Here is a 23,182-nt window from a genome sequence, read left to right on the forward strand (position 1 = left end):
GTTTTTGGGGCTGACCGATTCCCCTTACTTACCTAACAGCACCCACACTGACACTCCAATTCTCCTGGCAGGGCTCTGTTTACCCAACTGTGATGGTGACATCTGATTGACATATAACCGCTGCAGCCAATCGCTGGCCTCAGCAGTGCACCCTAGAGGCCAGTGATTGACTTCAGTGGTTACATGTTGTCGACATGACATCACTGCTGCAGCCAGATAAACAGAGTTTTACCAGGAGAACTGGCGCAACAGCACGGGATCTGTTGTGTAAGTCACGATCTATTTACCCCAGGAAGATTGCTTGTGATGTACGTTTTCTGCTTGAAACGGAACAACTCCTATAAGGCTTAGGGTACTTTCACACTTGCGTTATTTTTTTCCAGGACTGAGTTCAGTCCTAGGGGCTCAATACCGGAAAAGAACAGATCAGTTTTATCCCCATGCATTCTGAATGGAGAGCAATCCGTTCAGGATGTCATCACTTCAGTCACTGAACAGCGTTTTAGACTGAGGATATACCGCAGCATGCTTAAGTCCAAAATTCCGAATCGGTTGCCATGATGCCGGATTCGGCATTAATTTACATTGAAATGTATTGGTGCTGGATCCGGTATTAAAAAGACCGCAATGCCGGATCCGTTAAAAATGTGGAAAAAATAATTGAAACGGATCAGTTTGTCGGTATGACAAACGGAAAGACGGATCCGTCTACAAAGGCTGTCCGTTTGCATGCAGATTGCCTGATCCGGCAGGCAGTTCTAGCGACTGAACTGCTTGCTGGATCACTCTGCCGCAAGTGTGAAAGTAGCCTAAAGGTTGCCCATACACCTTAGATAGCTGTCAGCTGCTCGTGCCGACAATTATTCTAGACTCTCTCTCATTTACATGCACACTCAACTCAGCCAATCATGCATGTTTGCAATGGGGAGGACGTAATAAACCACTGTCTGATTCCTGTTGAGGTCTTATCTCTTACAAGTACAAACGAATTGAGCATGTGGAAATCCACCAAGTTTGATCCTTTCTCATAACATCTGCTGTTGCATGAGATTTTGGTGGCCCTCCTGCACATTAGGGGGTTTGGCGGGCTTCCATTTAATGTGTATAGGCACCTTAAACTGCTCATGATATTCGTAGAGCCCCTTGACTTGTCTGGCAATCTGGCTCATTTTCTCTCTGGCACGATAAAGAAAATGCTGGAGGGAAGCTGAAGCTAGAACTGATCCCATAGTTTTTTATTGGAGCATTCACATACATCTGGTGCATTATATGCGATACCGAATGTCATATAGCACTGGACAGAGAAATGCCTGACGCTACGTTTTTCTGTCCAGTGCTGCCAGTGTACAGATGCCAGACCTGTGCACTAAGTGCACTTACGCATGTCTCTCAAACTGGTCGCAACTGATGTACGTGCGCTCAGCTTTAGCATTGTGATCGTGCTACTACCAGTGACTGATCAATTGTCTACTTTGGAAAATGTTTGTGCTCGTGGAACTTGCTAAATTGGAATCGGTCACCTGATTAATTACTTCTTTTGTTTGCATTTAGCTCACCCCACCCTTTAAGCCACAAGTCACCTCTGAAATCGACACCAGATATTTTGACGATGAATTTACAGCTCAATCCATAACAGTAACGCCTCCAGACAGATGTAAGTACCCCCCTAACACACACACACACCCTTTAACCCTTAGGGGACCTTGAGATTTTACATATTTGAGTTTTTGTTTTTTCACTCCCTGCCTTCCTATTGTCCTAACTTATTTTAATTTTAATTTTTTTTTTCTGTTCACATAGCTATATGAGGGCTTTTTGTTTTGCGGGACAAGTTGTACTTTATAATGGCGCCATTTACGGTTGCATACCATTTAATGGGAGGGGGGGGGGGGATTCCAAATGGGATAGAATTTGGAAAAACACAATTCTGACACAAATTTTTATTTTATTTACACTGTACACTATGCGGGAAAATTGACCTGTTATCTTCATTCACCAGGTCAGTACGATTACAACGATGCCACACTTGTATAATTTTTCTTGCGTTTCAATACTGAGAGAAAAAAATGTAAACCTTTGTGAAAAAAGAATTATCACCATATTCTGACCACTTTAACTTATTTTTTGTTGTTGTTGTGTGTACGGGGCTGTGTGAAGCCTCATTTTTTGTGGGGCGATCCGTTCTTCTGTTCTTTTCAGTGATACCGATTTTGAAGTGTGTGAAACTTTTTGATTACATTTTATAAAGTTGAAATGACCCAAAAATTGCAAATTGGCTTTTTTTTTTTTTTCTTCTCTCGCTCGTATCATTGGGGGACACAAGACCGTGGGTATAGCTGCTTGCTGCCACTAGGAGGAGACACTAGGCTGAAAAGTGATAACTCCTCCCCTGCAGGCTATACCCCCTCCAGCCTGGAGAGAGCATACCAGCTTTTAGCTTGGTGTCGTAGGAGGCAGACCTCCCCTGCTTTTGCAGGGTAGCTTACTTTTATTATTTTTATCTTTTTCCTTTTTAGGTTTGGGGAAACAGTCGCCTAGCCCGTCTGTCTACCCCGGAGCAAGGCTGGTGTCGGAATCCCTCACCGCTCGCCCTCCCCAAGAAACAAAAGTGGACCAGGGCAGCCCAGCTCCCCTGCTTCCCGCCAGCCAAGGGGTCACCTGAATCCGGCGAGACCCTCCGCTATTCCAGTCTCCTGCCACTTTGGGTGCCAGCGGCTGAAGAGGTGACCCTGCTGGTACTCTGAGAAGGGGTGAAGAGAAGAGGATGAAGATGGGGTAAGTAGTCCGGATTGGGTAAGTATCCTCAGCTCCCCCTCCCCCTGGTCACCTCATCCTAAAATGGAGGACATTTTTCTTCAAAGTGGGCCATTTCCTGGTGAGGGCCCCACATAACCTCAGCCCCCAATGTAGGTTTTGGGTTTCTGTCCAAATCTGGGGGCCTGGGTTCCCCTATCTAGTTATTTAATTCCGGATATTCATTCCGGCCTGCGGGGTCTGCGTCCGCTATCTAAAGGGCGCATTTCGAACATTCTGCAGCCTTACGTTATCCGGCCTGCGGGGTGAGCTCCCGCAGCCAGTATGCAACCAGGGCGCTTGAGAGCGCTGCTCCGGACACTCCGCTTCCCGGACGACTCTTCGTTTGGCCGGGCGCTGAAAATTTATGCCCCGACTTCTCTTCGGGCCTACCGGTACTCGGCCGGTGCTGTTTTATTGCGGCCTCGGGATGGCTTCCCGCGGCAGGTGGACGCAAGTGGACACATCCGCCCACCGATCCAAGTCCCTCTGTGGTAGCCGGCCGGCAGTACCGCCCGGTTGGCTGTGCGCAGAACTTTGTCCCGGCTTTGCGGCCTACTAAGCCGCAACTTTCATTCCGGTTATGGGAGGGGGCGGGTTCATCTTTTAGGCGCAAATTCTCCCCGACTAGCTTCTCCCTCCCCCAGGTGCCCGCTGAGCTCCGCCTCCGGTCCTCTGAGCTGGGTTAACCCTTCATTGCAAGTCACATTTTTGCAGCCGGCACTGGATTATCCGGTGTTCCCTTTCTGCAGGCCAAATACCTTAAGTTTAGGAAATGTAACCCCTTCCTGCCTCTTATTCATCTTATTCATCACAGGTAGTCCTTCCCCACTCAGTCCACATCACCGCAGGTCCACCCTGATGGTGGGGTACGGGACTGGGGCCATGTCCTATCCAGACAGTGGAGGATTGCTCAGTTTCCCAATCTGCCCTCCGGGGCTGTTTGGTTGGTAAAGGACACATGAAGAATTCCCAGACCACCCTTCTGGGTCGTCTGGTTTATATGCCACCACCTGTGCAATCCAGTGGAGGACCTCTGTAACTCCCCAATCCGCCCTATGGTCCACCTGTGCAAATCCAGGGGAGCACATCTGAAGGATTCCCAATCCACCCTCCTGGGTCATTTGGTTGATAATCCACCTGCGCAATCCAATGGAGGACCTCTGGAAGTTTCCAATCCACCCTCCAGGCTTGTGGGTTGATTTAAGTACCGCCCACACAATCCAGTGAGTGGTCCTGTAGAGGTGCCGATTCCACCTACTGGGTGGTTTGATTGTTGTATCACCACCGACACAGCCTGCAACTGCCATGGCTAGATGCTGAGAGGTAGAGCTGCGCACGAGCGGGCCAGAGAATGACACTTTCCTCCTAGGTCTCCTCCGCACCTCCACCCTTCCTCATTAGGGTTATATTCAGAACCCTCCCTTCTGGCAAGGGTTGGTTCTGAGGGAACGGGGGATCAGTTCTGCAGACTCTGATATGAATCCAGTTTAATCTTCTATGATTGCATCCATACTAACAGCAGTACTGATTGTATGCATTACCCCCTTCCTTAGGCGGCATTTGCACTACTACTGGATACAGTACTTTTTGTATTCCCTCCTTCCACAGGTGGACTGACTGCACTAGCACTGGTCAGTGCCAGCCATTCGCGTCCCCCCCCCCCCTTTCCGTAGTTTATGGATTTGCTGTTCCACTGGGTACAGTACTGGCATTATGCATTAGCCTCTCTCATAGGAGGCGTTATGCATTATCGCGGGTGGCAGTGTTTACCGTAAGCATTACCCCCTTACATAGGTGGAGGAATTTATCTTCCCACCGGGTACAGGACTAATCATATCCATTACCCCCTTCCATAGGGGCGTAATTCTTGGGGTCAATTCCTGCTGGGTGCATTGCTCCCTGCCTTAGGTTAGGTACTTGCGCTAACTCAGGATACAGTACTTCCTGTATATTTTTCTCCCCTTCATAGGTGGAGTAATTGCACTTCCATTGAGTGCAGTGCTTACAGTAGTTGTTACCCCCTCCATAAGAGGGGTTATTACACTACCGTTGGATACGGTTCTGATTATCTCGCTACCTCCCTTCCTTGACGGAGTATTGCGCTACCACTGAATACTATTCAACAGTCGTGGCATTACCCCCTTTTACAACTAACAGGAAATCACTGAGCATCTATGCATGCTTTAATTCAACTAAGCCACGACACTAGATACCTTGGCTTCCTTCACAGGTGGGCCGCGGCAATAATAGTTACCGTTGGTGCCTGGTACTCTTCATCTAGTGGTATATGGATACTGGGGCTACTCCCATATTGTATCCTTCCTTTTCTTCCGGTACTGGTTGGGGGCGCAGATATGTCTACCTTTGTTCTCTCAGGGGGTCACTCAGCAACAGTCAGGTGCCCTTGAGGACCCCCCCCCCCCATCCCCATGGGCCTTCACCGTTCAGGTCGGTCTGGAATTAGTCCTCTACAACGTGTTCTGTGCACGCCATTATACTGTGATTGCGATCCAGCGAGCCCAAGGTTGCACTGACTCTGTATTCTGGGCCACCACTCTTCCTTATTTAAATGAGGGTGTTTTGCTGGCACTCTGCAATGGCTACTACGGCGTGTTCTTCTAAGCAGGGGAAGTTTTCACATTAGGGCCGGAGATCGAACTCGCGGCAGTGGGTCAGCCCCCTCAGATAGGGGTTCTATTCTTGCACTGCTTCGGCGGTTTCTCCTCTTCTGCCCCCTTTTTAGACGGAGTGCCTCAGGATGGCTCTACTTGACTGAGATAGCATGGTGCCATGCTACTTCTGGGTGTCCTTAGGCCACTCCCTCAGTTTTACGCTGGGAGGAGCATGCTGTAGCTCTTACTGTACAAGGGGTATTTGCACCTCCACTACATGCTAGGTTTCCTACTGCACAGTTCCTTCATCAGACGGCGGTTTCTTCTGACTCTGGAATCGGTATCCTCTACAGTGTGGCCTCCTCCTCAGCTGGAGTATGGCGTTTGCATTACTCTGGTGGCTTCCCTTGTATGGGCTCCTCCTCAGGCGGTGTATTACATTACCAAGAGATTTTGTAAAGTGCCAGTCTCTGATGGCAATGGGCTTTTGCCCTGCCCTCTTAATGGTCTTCATTACTGTTAATTGTCCGTTGCTCTGACAACTGTTCTTGTGTCATCAACTCAGGCTTTGCATTGGCGTAAATGCCATAGCTATCAGCACCTTACTTTGGGTGCGCTCTACTGGGTAGCTTAGTCCCTGCGCCACTCGTCTACCACTACAGTGATAACTTCCTTCAGATATTATTACTTCTGTGTCACCTCAAGCCGATGGTGGTCATTCCTTTCACTGCTCATTCTGGGGGTGGACTACAGGTCTCCCCACGCCGGGCTGAGCAGGTGTCTGTCACGCCTTGCCACCACTGGTAGGGGTTTCGTTCCTGGAACGAAACACCCTTTTCTTTCCGGTCCTTCCTCTAGCTGGATTGCTGACCATCTTTCCCTTCGTTCTACTCGACCGGTAGCAATAGGGTGTATAGCTATGGAATCCAGGATCTATTTTTTTCCATGGAGGGTATTCTTTTACCTTGGTCATCTGCCCTTCCGGGCAGTGTCGACGTATGGTCAATATGTCACTTATGGGGCTTTCCATCACCGCTGATGCTCACATCGTTTTTTTTGCTTCTACTTTTATCTGAGGTATTGGTTCTTTGGCCTGCAGTTTGGCATGCCTGTCTCAGGGATTTTTTTCTGAGTAGTTTCTAAAGCAGCTTCTCTTTCTAGAAGTCTCACCACAAGCCTGATGGCTCTAGGGGCATTAGTCTACCAATTTACCACTTCCTAAGGGGTGTTCTTTTGCCCAGAGGAGGATCCTGTGGACCTGGATTTTGGTTCCGCTTCCACAGTTGTGGCCAGCAACCGGCTTCGTCCCAACGTTCTGTAGATTGCTGGAGGCGTTTCAGGGACAAACGAGCCTTTCCTCTGGGACGACTTTTTATTTCTAGGAAGGCAGCATTCCGGGTGGCAGGATCTTCTATTCGGCGGCTTTTCTAGATGATAGCGCCTTCTTGTATGTCCATTTGTCCCTTGTCATTTGCATCAGGCAGTGCTCCGCCCAGTATCTTCTTTCTTGCAGAAGGTAGTCGCCGCTTTCCAGGTCATCTCAGACTTGGGTTTTCTCTTCTTTCGCCCTCGTATTTTTAAGGGCAGGCTCCATCAGCCATCTAATTTGGCCTCTGAGATTCGCTGGTCCGTAGCTAGCGCATTCCGCTGTACGGACTTTTACCTGGTTCTCTTGGAGGTCCTTGTCATAGTTGACAACTTCCAACGAGATGTTTTTCCAGGGATGTCTGCCCGACAGTAACTTTCTAGTGGAGTTATGGCCTGCCCGACCAGCGGTCGGCACTTCTCGGGTTAATCTACTCCAGGAATTGCTTCTAGAAGGCAGGGTCTTGGTCTTCCGGCAAGTCCACTGAGTTTTACCGGGGGCTTTCCTAGACATCGACTGTTGCTGCTTCAGGCAGCTAGGTCTTGCAGGCGTCAGCGGATTACGCATCCTCGAGGGCGTTTTTTTTTCTCCATGGGCGTGTGATTTGTTTCCCTCCCTGTGGACTGCTTTAGGACGTCCCACGGTCCTGTGTCCCCCAATGATACGAGCGATAAAACGAGATTTTTGTGAACTCACCCGTAAAATCTTTCTCGCGTAGTTCATTGGGGGACACAGCTCCCACCCAGTGTTCTGTTTGCCGCAAATATTGGCGGTTGGTGGACCAGTATGATCCTCAGTTCTGGTTCAATCCGACTGACGTTTGTCAGTTATTAGTTGTTTACTGTATGTGTTTTTTTTTTTTTTTCTGTTCTGTTTATACTGTACAGATTTTTGCAAGCAGTGTAAAGGGCGCTTACCTTATACAAATACTGATTTATGCATTAAAATAATCATTACAAATGATTACTAGTGGATATGCACATGGTGTCCGCAAAATGGGTCCGCATCCGTTCCGCAATTTTGCGGAATGGGTGCGGACCCATTCATTTTCAATGGGGCCGCAAAAGATGTAGATAGCACAGTGTGCTATCCGCATTTCCGTTCAGCGGCCCTGCAAAAAAAAAATAGAACATGTACTATTCTTGTCCGCAGCCACGGACAAGAAAAGGCAAAATGCGGAACACACGTGGCCGGTGTCTGTGTTTTGCGGTCCCTAGTGCACAGATTTTCCTTATGGAAAAGTAGTACCACACTAGAGCTAAACTACTCCAGCAGGCTGTTCTGGTAGAGCAGGGATGCCCAACCTGTGGCCCTCCAGCTGTTGTAAAACCACAACTCCCACCATGCCTTGCGGTAGGCTGTTCAGACATGCTGGGAGTTGTAGTTTTCAACAGCTGGAGAGCTGTAGGTTGAGCATCTCTGTGGTAGAGGAACAGCATGCTGAAGTTTATTGCATCTGGCATAGCCAGAAACTGCTGGAGCACCACCAGGCCCCATTGACTATAATGAGACCTAGTGGGAATTAATGCCTGTATTCGGTTGGACAGATACTGCTGCAAGCAGAAGTTTTGGTCTGGCTGATTCCCGGCACTAATGCCAGAAACGGGCCAGATCCCATTATAGTGAATGGACTCCGGCAGGGATAGGTAGTGTCTACTATGTTGGATGCGATGAACTCCAGCAGGCTGTTGCAGTAGAGAAACAGTTTTGCGCTAGTGTGAAACTAGCATAAGTAGATTAGATAAATCTATATGGTGAGGACTTTTTCAGCATGGGAATTAACCTGCGGTGTGACTTTTAAAATCCACAGCATATTAATTACTCGTGAAGATTTTCAGAGCAGATTTTATTTTGTGCAATGCAACGGTCTCTGTCAAATCTGTGTCAACATTTTCAGGAAATATATGCAGATTTGGTGCGATAACACAGCAAAAATTGCATAAACTATACTGCTGTGTAACCATACCATGGCTATGTTCACACAGCATTATAACATGGATAGGTCATCAATATCAGATTGGTGCACACCGCAACTTTGAGGAAGCAGCGCTCACACGAGCACTGCAACCGCTTCATATAGATCGACGGGGGTGCCAGGACGATAGGTCATCAATATTAATACCAGTGCCAACCCCTTTAAGACCACCTTTCTTGTATCATATCTGTTATTAGACTGGAATAATATTTATTAAAGTAATCTATGAATTGATGCCTTTGCTTTCCCATTGCAGATGATAACCTGGATGCCTTAGAAGCTGACCAGCGCGCCCACTTTCCCCAGTTCTCCTACTCGGCCAGCATTCGGGAGTAAATCCAAGAGACACACGAAGGGGGGGGGGATTTTAAAGACTTTCTACTGAAAGAAATTGGAGATAATCCTGTCCCTTTGTGAAACGGGGCAGTAACTGTGTATTCGCCTACCGTCCCCAAATCCTGATTAAGAGACCATTTTCTTTTTCAAAATGTACTCAAAACAAACACACAAAAAAAAACAAAAAATGACTATTTGCTCTACAACATGGACCGTCATCGTGGATTGATAATTTCTTCATATCTGTTTAATTGCCTTTTACTGCTGGGGCGTAACCGGATTGTAAGCCATAGTGTTGATGAGACACAGGAAAGCCATCCCGAAGTCCTTAGCAGCTACTGCCTTCTCCTACAGGGGACCCGCTCGGCCACGAACGGCGTCCCGCCCTCATAACGGTACCATGATTTTGTAGCTGTGCTCCACGGGTCTCCCTATTTGTGCATGTCGTGGTAGGGAAACGTAGGCTGTAGCGTGTCCAGGCGGTTAAGTGGGTCTTATGGTGCTCTTTCCACTTGGTCGGTACATGGAGCAATCGTACTAACATATTCAAGCATTTCCCTTCACGTTCTTGTACTCGTCCTCACCACATCTTGTTTGTCTGCAGGTAATTTCATGGCCACTAGGCGGGGCTCTAGCGCACTGCCATCACTTGTGTTACTGGCCTGATCTTCTGTAATTAGGGCGTGTACACCTTTAAGTACGGTGTGTATGCCTTCCCGCTTTTCACGAGCATGTAAGAGGCTTAGTTTCAATAGCTGAATGTATTCATGTTACTTCCCACCGACCCAACCCCCTTCCCCATAAAAAAAAAATGGAATTTGGGGTCGACAGCAATAATTTTTGTTTTTAATTTTGTGTATGTGTTTGTAGCTCTTTAAGGAAAACATTTAATTTTTTCTTTTATTTTTTTTCTTTTCTGTCAGCAGCGATTTGACAATGTATCTTTCACCATGTGGTAAGAAACAAGCAAACTCATTGGTGGAGAGCTTTGTCAGACATGTCCCACCTCAAATATTAAGGAATGTACCATTCATCGGGAATCCTTTAAAAACCAGGGGGGGGGGGGGGGATTTGTTTACTATAACCAGGATTTTCCTGTAAAGATTGTTCTTCTTTTTTTTTTTTTTTTTTTTTTTTTTTTTTTTTTAAACCGTACCAGACGAATAATACCTAAAAGCAGCAGTTTCAGGAGCAATAATTCATTTCTTAACTTAGCGAAAGCTGAATTTTGCTCTTAGGAAGGTATCCTTTAAAGGGGCAGTCCCATGCACCAGTTTGGAAATGTTTTGCTAATACTTATTTAATTTAGCTTGTGAATGTACAATTTTTTTGTGGGGGGGGGGGGGTGGGAGTTACGTTAAAGTTACGCTTGTAGGTAAATTTTCAACAACTAAAAAAATGAAGAATATGGAGCATTGTTGAAAGATGTTGATGGTTCAGGCGTGGGACTGGCCCTTTAAACGTTATGCTGTATTTGCTGAATGTCTCTATTATTTGAAATGATTTTTTTAGACATTTGAAATGAAAACATTCAATACTCACTGTCTTTTTTATATTTTAATTTTTTTTTTCAGGCTAAAAAAACCAACCAGACTATATTTTAATAAATTTTTGTGGGTTTTTCGGTTAATTCCGTTGGCTAAAGGAATGCTTCAATTAAAACTGTTGTGTTCAGTGCAGGGCCAGAGGATGGGCGGAGCATGACACAGGAGCCAAAGGACACAAAGGGATTAATCCCTGTCATGCACCACCCACTCAAGTCCTGTACTGTCCAGAGCGTTCCTTAAAGGGGTTTACCAACTTTTTGGTATTGATAACGTGTCCTCCAGATGGGTCATCATCATAAGATTAGTGGGGGGTTCAACAATGGGTATCGCCACCAAACAGCTGATTATGGCAGTGAACGTGCCTGCATACTGCAGCTGAGCTCCCACTCATGTAAAAGGGAGCCGAGCTACTGTATGCCGACGCTCTCACCACATGACTACACAGTTGACGGAGTCTTCTCCTTTTGGTCATGTCCACTGTTTAGCTTCCAGCAGCTGCCCCAAACAGATCAGTGGGGATGCTGAATGTTGGGCCCCTACCAATCTGATATTATCCAGATAGGTCATCGGTATTGAAAATCTGGAATACCCCTGTGGTGGCTACATGGCAACTTTCGGCCTGTGGCAGCAGTGCTCTATTGCAGCACGGGCCGAAGTCGTTGAGTAGCCCCAACCTTTAGGCTAGGGCTACACAACGACATTTGTCACACGACTGTGTGTGTCGCAGTAATGTTGCGTGACATCTTTTAGAATGATAGTCTATGGTGTTGCACTGTGACACAACAGTCACAAAAAAAGCTTTCTAAGATGGTTTTGTGCAAGTGTTGTCAGTTGCAGCACCATAGACTAGCATTATAAATATGTTGGGTGACCCATGTCATCCTAGCCTTGCAGAGATTATCGGAGATCACACAAATGGGGGTCTCCCTCCCATTAAACAGCTCCACCTGTGCATGGCTTGTGTCTACAAGTGCAGTTCAGCCTCATTTCAGTGAATGCAGCTGAGATGCAAACCAAAACTAATCCTTGTGCAAAAACTGGCACCGATCTGAGGAAATAAATAAAAAAATTCGATCTCTCTGAACCATGAAAGGTTGAGACTGGAATCTCTAAGGCCTCACGCATATGTAGCGTATTACATGTGGATTCTCCTGCAGAATAGTTCAGAATCAGATCTCATCTACATGGTGCGGAAGTTGACCTGCGGTGCACAGTTTGTAGTCTGCGGCATGTCAGTTGTCAAATTTGCAGTGCAGATGGTGACATGTGGGGATAATCTGCATAAACTACATTGCCATGTGCATGCCCCTCAGGCACCTGCACCTGTGTATTGCGTTTGTATTTGCCACACAGGTTTTTGTGCTGCAAATCTGCAGTGTGATACAGGACCACCTAAGTATATGAGATATATACAAAATCCCATCTGCATTTATGGTGTCCTATCAAAAGGTCAGTGCAAACTGAGGCGTGAGACCCCTAGTAAAACACTTCAATGAATTGACCCAGCTGTCTGCTAAAATATGCATTGATCAGCTTCAGAGTGAGACGAGCGCCGGAGCTGTCAGTACGCGGAGTGCCGGAGAGTCCTCATATTCATTGCACTGGAGCTGGTCAGTGCGCAGCGTGCCGGAGAGTCCTCATATCCATTGCACTGGAGCTGTTTAAAGCCTCATTCACACGTCAGTGTTCGGTCAGTGATTTTGAGCCAAAACCAGATGCGGCTCTAAACACAGAACTGGTGCAGATCTTTCCCTTATACCTTGTCTGTGGCGGCTCCAATCCTGGTTTTGGCTCACAATCACTGATGGGGAAACACTGATGTGTGAATGAGGCTTTACACATGTTTTAGTAGACGTCTGTCAGTTAAGTGGTTTTCTCAGGGTCCTTGTCACCAGTTTGTGCTGCCCTTCTATAGGGCAGCGTAAAACTGCTGAGAGAATCCCTTTAACTGTGAACAGGAATACTGCATTTACTGACAGAAAGCAGAGATCTTTTTAACAGTGAAAAATTAAAACCTTCAGTATAGATATAAAGTATATAGACTTGATGCAGAAGTGTTCGAAGAGACGAGAGAGGCAACTAAGACTCCCATTCCCTGCCATGATAGCAGCTCAGCCAAGCAGGGTGTCTGACTACAAGTTTTCAGTTACATCAGCAGAAATGTCACTATAAGGCCTCATGAACACAACCGTAGCTTCTATACGCATACGATCTGCGGTTTTTGTGGATCGGATGCGGACCCATTCATTTTAATGAGCTGTCCAACTCCACACGGCTTCATGAAAAAAAAAAAAGAACATGTCCTGTTCTTGTCTGTTTTGTGGACAAGAATAAGACATTTCTACAGATGTTAAATAAAAATAAATGAATGGTGTCATGCTTTCGCCAGGGATCCCTGTTTTGTGGACTGCAAAACACAGCTGTGTGCATGAGGCCTAACTGTGGACTATATGATATAGGTTGCAATCTGGTGCAAGGTAAGTAATGTATTTACAATGTTACATAATTCTCATTAAAGGGGTATTCCCATCAGCAGTTTACCTGCGGTGAGAGCGGCGTTTACTTCCTGGATTCAGCTGGGCGGGCTCAGTCAGTTTGACGTCTTCTCCCGGCCGGGCCGCGCTTGCGCTGAAGACTGAACGTGCACGCATGCGCCATGGTGACTGCTTCCTGGCCTGTATAGTACAGAGCCGGCATGCGTGTTCATGGCTCTGTACTATACAGGCCAGGAAGAAGTCATCAGCATGCGCGTTCAGGACATTGCCCGGCCGGGAGAAAATCTTCTGCGCAAGCGCGGCCACAGGTTTCGAAAGCCGAGAGGTGGTCGTAACCAGGGGAGACGAAAGACAACAATCGGGTAAGAGGGGACTTATTTTCTCAAAAAGGGTGGGAATTGGGTAATAAAATGTATATACAAAAATGATCTGTTTCAAATCATTAACGGATTTAACAGTGATCATTGTGATGGGAATACCCCTTTAAGGTCATTTTAGTGTCCTACATGGCCAAAGACCTGGCCTGGGCCACAGATGAAGTGAACTGAACTGAACTTTGAGATCCATAGGGTTCTAGAAAATTCTAAGTTTGGTTCACATGGACCTTGCAGGGTCTGCATTTCGGATGTCTGAATGAGGCTTGAATCACCTTTTGTCCATAATTAAGGAAGGAGCAGCCGTGAGCTCAGGAGAATGCGACTTCCAGGATTCTGGTGCATGATGGGTGTGATCTTCATAATAAAACACTGTCCTAAAAAAATAAAATTGTCCACTTTTTACTAATTTATGTATTAACACAGACCTGTATGGATACTTGATGGTAATGCTGCACAGGAAAACAATATGCAAAGGGTGATCTCCCAAGGAAAGAGAATTGTCTCGTTAGCTCCACTTTGTAGAAGTGGCTTCCCATGATGAGGGGCAAGCACCCCAAAACAGCTGGCTACAGATGGATATTTGGCTTGGCTATGTTCCCTTGTCATGTCCCAAGGCTTGTTAAAATGGCAGATTTTGACTTGTATGGAGCCACTTCCACACGGTGGGGCTAGCAAGATGGTTGTCTTTCCTTTGGGAAATACCTCTTTGCATATTTATTAACACTATAAAAGTACAGTAAATTTTTACTATGCAAAATGTTACTTTCTTCTGGATGAGCTGCTGGGTTGCATATGATCCCAAAAGGCCATATCCAGAGCATGCAACATTTTTGGGAACAAAAAAGCCACTGATACAAGAAACACCATAAAAACCCAAACCGCCCAGCAAGTATAGTTTATGGATCTTATTAATGAGAATAGGACCTGTACAGGGTTTCTGCTGTGTATCACACAGTTGTCTCAACTGTCCTGCGCAGTGTGCAATGGCATCTCCATGCCCGAAGTCAGATCCGGTGGGACAGCCTGCCTGAATAAGGCTACTTTCACACTAGCGGTTTTCTTTTCCGGCATAGAGTTCCGTCACAGGGGCTCTATACCGGAAAAGAACTGATCAGGCATATCCCCATGCATTCTGAATGGAGAGCAATCTGTTCAGGATGTCTTCAGTTCAGTCATTTTGACTGATCAGGCAAAAGAGAAAAATGTAGCATGCTACGGTTTTATTTCCGGCGAAAAAAAACTGAAGACTTGCCTGAATGCCGGATCCGGCATTTTTTTCCATAGAAATGTATTAGTGCTGGATCTGGCATTCAAAATGCCGGATCCGTCCTTCCAGTCTGCGCATATGCAGACCTTTAAAAATGAGAAAATAAATAAATACTGGATCCGTTTTGCCTGATGATACCGGAAAAACGGATCCGGTATTGCAATGCATTTTTCAGACTGATCAGGATCCTGATCAGTCTGAAAAATGCCTGATCAGTCAGAAAAAATGACATACAGTTTGCCATCAGGCAGTCAGTTCAGGCAACGGAACTGCTTGCCGGAATCAAACAACGCAAGTGTGAAAGTACCCTAATCCCTTACATGTGATTTTGCAATTATTGCAGAGGTTCCAAAATTGCAATTTTGTACTGACGCAAGGCTGACCCATGCTGGTGACTTGTGTAGTGACACTACTGGAGCTATATTCCGTTTTTATCCATTGCCTATTTAGTTGACTCCTGTATAGGGAGTGCAGATGCAGAAAAATACAGGCATGGCAGTTATTTGCCCTCTTGTCCATATTTCTCAAGTAAAAGTGGAAGGATTTGAACCTTTAGGTGCATAAAACTCCATAGGGATAGAGATCTAAGTATTGCTCTGCAGGTAAAACGGCACCAAATGATGCTATGCACATATACTCATCAGCTTTCCATGGAGTATCCCCCTGTGTGCCTCTAACAATCCACAAGTAATCATGAGCCACACAATCTGTTAGCTCAGCCCCATACATGCAATCTAAGGCCTAGTTCACACTTCAGTTATTTCCATCAGTTATTTGGAGCCAACACCAGGTGTGGGTCAAAAACGCAGAACAGGAGCAAATCTTTCCTATTATACCTGATCTCTAGTAGGCTTCACTCTTGGTTTTGGCCTAAGGGTCCATTCACAGGTCCGCATGAATGGATCTGCATCTGTTCAGCAATATTGCAGAACGGGTGTGGACCCATTTATTTCAATGGGGCCGCAGAAGATGCGGACAACACTCCGTGTGTTGTCCGCATGCACACTTTTGTTCCGCGGCCCCGCAAAAAAGATAGAGCATGTCCTATTCTTGTCTGCAGACACGAACAAGAATAGGCATTTCTATCATTGTGCGGTCCGCAAAATGGGGAACGCACATGGCCGGTGTCCGTGTTTTGCGCAAAACACTTGCCGACGTGTGAATGGACCCTAATTGTTGCTAAGAAACTGCTGAAGTGCCCCCAATGGATCCACACGGGTGGCACAAGTGGTATGTCTGCCCCTACCGCTTCCACTATGGCTTGGTTTTACAAATACGGTTTAGGCCTCATGCACACGACTGTTCAGTTTTTTGCAGTCTGCAAACTGGAGCCGCAAAAAAAACGGAAGCCGCCCGTGTGCCTTCCGCAATTTGCAGAACGGGCGGCCCATTGTAGAAATACCTATTCTTGTCTGCAAAAGAGACAAGAATAGGACATGTTCTATTTTTTTATTTTTTATTTTGCAGGGCCGCGGAATGGATCAACGGATGAGGACAGCACACTGAGTGCTGTCTGCAACTTTTGCAACCCCATTGAAGTGATTTGGTCCGCATCCGAGCCACAAAAACAGCGGGTCGGATGCGGACCCAAACAACGGCCATGTGCATGAGGCCTTACAAGTGGTTTAGGGCCCATTCACATGACTGTATTTTTCTTTCCGCATACATTCTGCATTTTTTTGCAGATCCATTTATTTCTATGTGATCGCACACGCAGATTGCACACAAAATTTGTAACATGTGCAATCCGTATTTTGAGGATCCGTGTCCGCAAACTTTAATGCCCTGTCATGTCACCTTTGAATTTTTTTTTTTTTTAAATGATGCCTTCTATTTTTTTTTTTTTTTTTGTGGATACACAAAATACGGAAGACATATGGAAACATATTCCGTTTCTCTTTTTTTTTTTTTTTTTGCTGACATGCAGAAAATTTTGCTGAACTGATCCAGATACTTGCGGACTGCAAATAACATACGGCCGTCTGAATGAGCCTTTAGACCATTGATATAACTCCAGGTCTTGTATATGAGCCCACTGATGTTGGCCCATCTCCCTTCTTCAGTATTCGGGCATGAGTGTCCCTGTGCATAGTGTTATCCCATCCCATAACATCATGGATGTGCACAGCGATGCCCCTAGGATGTGCACAAGTTTCCCCATTTTTGTAAGATGACACCAGCTCCGTAATATGTACAGTGGATATAAAAAGTCTACACACCCCTGTTAAAATTAGACAAAGATAAATCATTTCAGAACTTTTTCCACCTTTTTAATGTGACCTATAAACTGTACAACTCAATTGAAAAACAAACTGAAATCTTTTAGGTAGAGGGAAGAAAAAATATAAAAATAAAATAATATGGTTGCATAAGTGTGCACACCCTTAAACTAATACTTTGTTGAAGCACCCTTTGATTTTATTACAACATTCAGTCTTTTTGGGTATGAGTCTATCAGCATGGCACATTTTGACTTGGTAAGATTTGCCCACTCTTCTTTGCAAAAACACTCAATCTGTCAGATTGCGAGGGCATCTCCTGTGCACAGCCCTCTTCAGATCACCCCACAGATTTTCAATCGGATTCAGGTCTGGGCTCTGGCTGGGCCATTCCAAAACTTTAATCTTCTTCTGGTGAAGCCATTCCTTTGTTGATTTGGATGCATGCTTTGAGTTGTTGTCATGCTGAAAGATGACGTTCCTCTTCATGTTCAGCTTTCCAGCAGAGGTCTGAAGGTTTTGTGTCAATATTCACTGGTATTTGGAACTGTTCATAATTCCCTCTAGCTTAACTAAGGCCCCAGTTCCAGCTGAAGAAAAACAGCCCCTTGGCATGATGCTGCCACCACCATGCTTCACTGTGGGGATGGTGTTCTTTTGGTGATGTGCAGTGTTGTTTTGGGGCCAAACATATCTTTTGGATTTATGGCCAAAAAGTTCAACCTTGGTTTCATCAGAACATAACACCTTTTCCCACATGATTTTGGTAGACTTCAGATGTGTTTTTGCAAAATGTAGCCTGGCTTGGATGTTTTCTTCGTAAGAAAAGGCTTTCGTCTTGCCACTCTACCCCATAGCCCGGACATATGAAGAATACGGGAGATTGATGTCACATGTACCACACAGCCAGTACTTGCCAGATATTCCTGCAGCTCCTTTAATGTTGCTGTAGGCCTCTTGGTCGCCTCTCAGACCAGTTTTCTTCTTGTCTTTTCATCAATTTTGGAGGGACGTCCAGTTCTTGGTAATGTCACTGTTGGGCCATATTTTCTCCACTTGATGTCTTCACTGTGTTCCATTGTATATCTAATGCGTTGGAAATTATTTTGTACCCTTCTCCTGACTGATGCCTTTTAACAATGAGATCCCTCTGATGCTTTGGAAGCTCTCTGTGGACCATGGCTTCTGCTGTGGGATGCGACTAAGAAAATTTCAGGAAAGACCAACTACAGCAGCTGCACTTTATTTGGGGATTCAGAGGCACTTTAAATGATGGCCGGTGTATGCTGACTCCTATTTAACAGGATTTTGAATGTGATTGCTTAATTGTGAACACAGCTACATCCCCAGTTATAAGAGGGTGTGCACACTTATGCAATGACATTATTGTTTTCTTCCCTCCACCTAAAAGATTTCAGTTTGTTTTTCAATTGAGTGGTACAGTTTATAGGTCACATTAAAGGTGGAAAAAGTTCTGAAATGATTTTTCTTTGTCTCATTTTTTTACATCACAGAAACCTGACATTTTAACAGGGGTGTGTAGACTTTTTTTTTTATCCACTGTATATGTGTGCTGCGTGTACCGCTGCCTCTAGGGCCTCTGCTGTATTAGGGCCACATTCATATGAAACTTAATAGTTGCAGAAATTTCTGCACCTGCAAATCCCCTCTTCTGTATGGGGCTGTTTCTGCAGGAACGATGTGGATTTTTGCAAGCTCCATGCAGATGATTAGAGCAGTCGCAACAAATCTACCCGTGGGAACATAATGGCCCTGGAAACTAAAAGCGGCCCTAATATTGTAGGTGGGTCCAAACTGACAGAAGGTGGAGCAACACAATTAGATGGGTCCAATACAAGTTGGCAGGGTCAGTAATACCATAGTCCAGAATACCATCCCACAGAACCAAATACCACATTTAAGCACAGAATACCTCCCAGAAGCTGTTTCTCCGTGGTGGCCATCAATAGCCACGTTCTGTCCTCCTTCAGTTGTCTCTAATTAAGATATGTAGCAGTAGGCTTAGGAGGTGAGATGTGGACCACAACACCAAACCAGCCCTATCTTCAGCATGCTACCTGGACTTCCTCTAATAATGGCCCCTATACTTCCCCCAGTAGTGTGTAACCAGCCAGCAGCAGTGATGAGCGCTCTGGTGGCCCTACAGTTAGGTCCATATATATTTGGACATTGACGCAACTTGATTTTTTTTTACCTGTTTACAAAAAAATATTCAAGTTATATAATGGACATAAAGTACAGACTTTTAGCTTTCATTTGATGGTATCCCTTTATATGTGGCACCCTGGTTTTAAAGGGATCAAAAGTAATGGACGATTGGCTCAAAGGCTGTTTGATAGGCAGCTGTGGGCTATTCCTTCATTATTTCATTCTCAATTAAGCACATAAAAGGCCTGGAGTTGATTTGAGGTGTGGTGCTTGCATTTTGAAGATTTTGCTGAGAAGTAAACATGCGGTCAAAGGAGCTCTCCATGCAGGTGAAACAAGCCATCCTTCATATGCGAAAACAGAAAAAAAAAACATCTGAGAAATTGCTACACTATTAGGAGTGGCAAAATCTACAGTTTGGTACATCCTGAGAAAGAAAGCACTGGTGACCTCAACAATGCAAAAAGACCTGGACTCCCACGGAAGACGACAGTGGTGGCTGATCAAAGAATAATTACCATGGTGAAGAGAAACCTCTTCACAACCAAGTGAGCAACACTCTCCAGGATATAGGCGTATCAATATCTAAATCCACCATAAAGAGAAGACTACATGAACGTGAATGCAGAGTGTTCACGGCACGGTGCAAGCCACTCATCAGCCTCAAGAATAAGAAGGCTAGATCGGACTTTGATAAAAAAAAGCACACTTCTGGAGAAACATTCTTTGGACAGATGAAACCAAGATCAACCTCTACCAATGATGGAAAGAAAAAAAGTATGGTGAAGGCATGGTACAGCTCATGATCCAAAGCATACCACATCATCTGTAAAACACGGCGGAGGCAGTGTGATGGCTTGAGCATGCATGGCTGCCAGTGGGACTGGGCCCCTAGTGTTTATTGATGATGTGACACAGGACAGAAGCAGTTAGATTAATTCTGGGGCTTTCAGAGACATACTGTGTGCTCAAATGCAGCCAAACTGATTGGTCGGCGTTTCATGATACAGATGTGTAAGGGTCAGCCCCTAGAAACACCAATTTACATTGCGCTGTATTGCTAATGATAAGGTTTCACACCGACTGTGATGTCTTCCTCCGGCCACAAGAGGCCACTGTGTCGCTGAGTAAGAGAGAAACGAAAGTTGTTGCTTCCAGAGGATGTAGGAGGAGTTGAAGTTCCCGGGCAGGGGAGCTGGAGGCTGCGTTCTTGCTGAGGTGTACAGAGAGTCTGCTACAGGGACTATAAAGTGATTTTTCCTGGCTGCTGTAGGACAGATCAACAGAGACTGCAAAGTGTGTTCCAGAGGAGCAAAGTGTTCAATTCAGAGACCTATGACAGGACAGGTTTCTCCTGTCAGAGCTGAACTATGTGGATGCCTGCACCTGCAATCTAGAGAGAGAGGAAAAGACCGCTCTGCGCTGGGACAAGCAAGCGACCGGATCAGGAGCCAGACTGCACCTGCCTTCACGTACCAGACCAAGACAAGCAGCTACCTGCAGAACTGTGAGTGTGCACCAGTGCTAATCTGTGGTAGGACATAGAGCAGGAGACTTAGTGCGTTTTAGAAACGTGCCCTGGTTAGCAAAGGCAGATAGGAGAATATTAGAGGAGAGTAGATTGCATTTTTTATGTGTTTGCTGTTTAGAGTGCAGTATGTTTGGATGCAAAGTTCAGTTATCCTTCCTGTAAATTTATGTAAACCTGTTTACACTTTTTCTGTCATTTGTCGATTGCGCCTCTGGTGCATCGACACAATACTGTTAATCTGATTTTCCGGCAATTATATTTTGCCCTTTAATAAAGCCGGTATCTGCTTCAGCCTCCTTGTCTTCTGTACTGTATTTGAATCCTGCCCTGCAGTCTTTTCCTCCCCTGACCGCTACAGATGGACAATGACCCAAAACATAAAGCCAAAGCAACTCAGGAGTTTATTAAAGCAAAGAGGAGGAATATTCTTGAATGGCCAAGTCGGTCATCTGATCTGAACCCAATAAAGCATTTCACTTGTTAAAGACTAAACTACAGACAGAAAGGCCCACAAACAGACGGCAACTGAAAACTGCTGCAGGAAAGGCCTGGCAGAGCATTGAAAAGGAGGAAACACAGCGTCTGGTGATGTCCATGAGCTCAAGACTTCAGGCAGTCACTGCCAACAAAGGGTTTTCAACCAAGTATTAGAAATTAACATTTTATTTACAATTCTTTAATTTGTCCAATTACTTTTGAGTCCCTGAAATGAAGGGATTGCGTTTAAAAAATGCTTTAGTTCCTCACATTGTTATGCAATCATTTTGTTCAACCCACTGAATTAAAGCTGAAAGTCTGAACTTCAACTGCATCTGAATTGTTCTGTTCAAAATCCATTGTGGCAATGTACAGAACAAAAATTAGAAAAATATTTTCTAGGGTGTATGGCCAGTCTGCCACATGTAAATACATCCAGGTCCAGTTAATTGACTTTCGAGTTCTCCTCAGGGTCCCGTAAATCCCGCGCCATCCCGTTTAGTATTCAGCGCAGGTGCAGTGAGTGAAGGACCTGCTCCTGCTGCCGGCTTCCTCACTGCGCCTGGGGCCGAAGGAATGAAGCCGGCAGCAGGAGCGCATCCTTCACTTACTGCACCTGCGCCAAATACTAACTGGGACGGCGACTGCGCACTGAGTAAAGCCGGCAGCAGGAGTGCGTCCTTCACTCACTGTGCCTGCGCCAAATACTAAACGGGACGGCGCAGGCGCGGGATTTACTGGACGAAGAGGAGAACTCGCCAGTCAATCAACTGGACCTGGGAGTGCCAAAGGGTGAGTTGACCGAGCCTCTAGGTGCTAAAGCAACGCCCTAATAGCACCTAGAGGCTTCATTAGCATGTTATAAAAGTCTTTATTTTGAGGGAACGGCGGCAGGCAGGGAGTTATAAAGCACACTTATGTACTGCTGACAGTAGCACATCGCTGTCAGTCAGCTACATAACGTTATTTCTCATGACAGAAACCCTTTAACTGATACCCGGCCTCCGCTGCTTGTCTCTGGTACCTCCATGTAAACTTCCAGTTTGACGCTGCTTATTTTTCCCGTCTGTTTTGAGCGGAAACTTGTGCTATTTTTTAAATTGAAAGAGATAGAGATGTGACTTCACTTGTGCAGTTTTTTTATGCGCATACTACTTAGACCAGTCTTAGTTAATTTGAACCTGTCTTACAAGAAAACAACAGGTCAGACTTAAAAAAATAAATAAAAAAAAAAGGATTTATTAAGGGATAATAATTGAGACGCAAATTAAAGACAGGCTTTGCCAATACGCCTGTTATATTTTACTCCAAAAAAAATCAAGCTTGATAAATGTGCCCCAGTATTGCACATTTTTCCATTAGCCGTATGCACTTTTTTTTTATATCAGTGATAGTGATCTATATGTGGCTGGAGGCTGGGAGTTGTAGTTTTTACAAGTTGGAGCACACTGATATATATCTTAAACTGCTCCTGATACACCACATCTTCTTTCCTTTTCACTTTTGGTGGGTGGATGCCAAGTTTGAAGAAATCCTAGACTAACAAGTGCAGAATAAATGGTGTCTTACTATATGCAGTCTAATTGTCTAACTCCGACAACCAGTAGTCCAGACATTTGGTCGTCTGGCACTAAGGCTTCTTGCACAAGTTTAGCCACACTTATACTAAATAGCTACCCACAATTCTCTGCATCACTACCCAATTTCAGTCCATCTGTGTAGACCAGTCTCCCAGCACTGGTAAGAGAACCTGAGAGAAGCCATGTAATGTCTGCCTGTCTCATGGACTCCACTCAAAACAATTTTTTTTCTGAGATCACAGCTAGCATTAATATCCTTCTTCCTCACATGTCCAGGAAGCTGAGACACAGGGAGTTGTTTGACACACTATATAGCTGTCGGTGTTCCTGGGTAGGACATGGAGGAAACACCAGGGTCCTTTCCAGTGCTGGCATCAAATGTGGATGTTTTTCACCCATCAGAGTGACCTTTTTGGTTTCCCAATGATCTCAGGA

The 23,182-nt window shown here is 45.4% G+C and overlaps 1 protein-coding gene across 1 annotated transcript in view; it reads left to right on the forward strand.

Moving 5' to 3' along the window:
* The window catches only part of LOC122946254 (RAC-beta serine/threonine-protein kinase A), a 40,617-nt gene extending 28,901 nt beyond the window's left edge, over nucleotides 1–11,716 (forward strand). The window contains exons 13-14 of the mRNA XM_044305737.1: nucleotides 1,552–1,654; nucleotides 9,006–11,716. Coding sequence (XP_044161672.1) covers nucleotides 1,552–1,654; nucleotides 9,006–9,085 — 183 coding nt within the window. The 3' untranslated portion in view covers nucleotides 9,086–11,716. The remainder of the gene's footprint in view (nucleotides 1–1,551; nucleotides 1,655–9,005) is intronic.
* Nucleotides 11,717–23,182: the final 11,466 nt, after the last annotated feature.

Source organism: Bufo gargarizans, chromosome 9 (assembly GCF_014858855.1).
Source record: "Bufo gargarizans isolate SCDJY-AF-19 chromosome 9, ASM1485885v1, whole genome shotgun sequence".
In the NCBI taxonomy this organism is placed as follows: domain Eukaryota; kingdom Metazoa; phylum Chordata; class Amphibia; order Anura; family Bufonidae; genus Bufo; species Bufo gargarizans.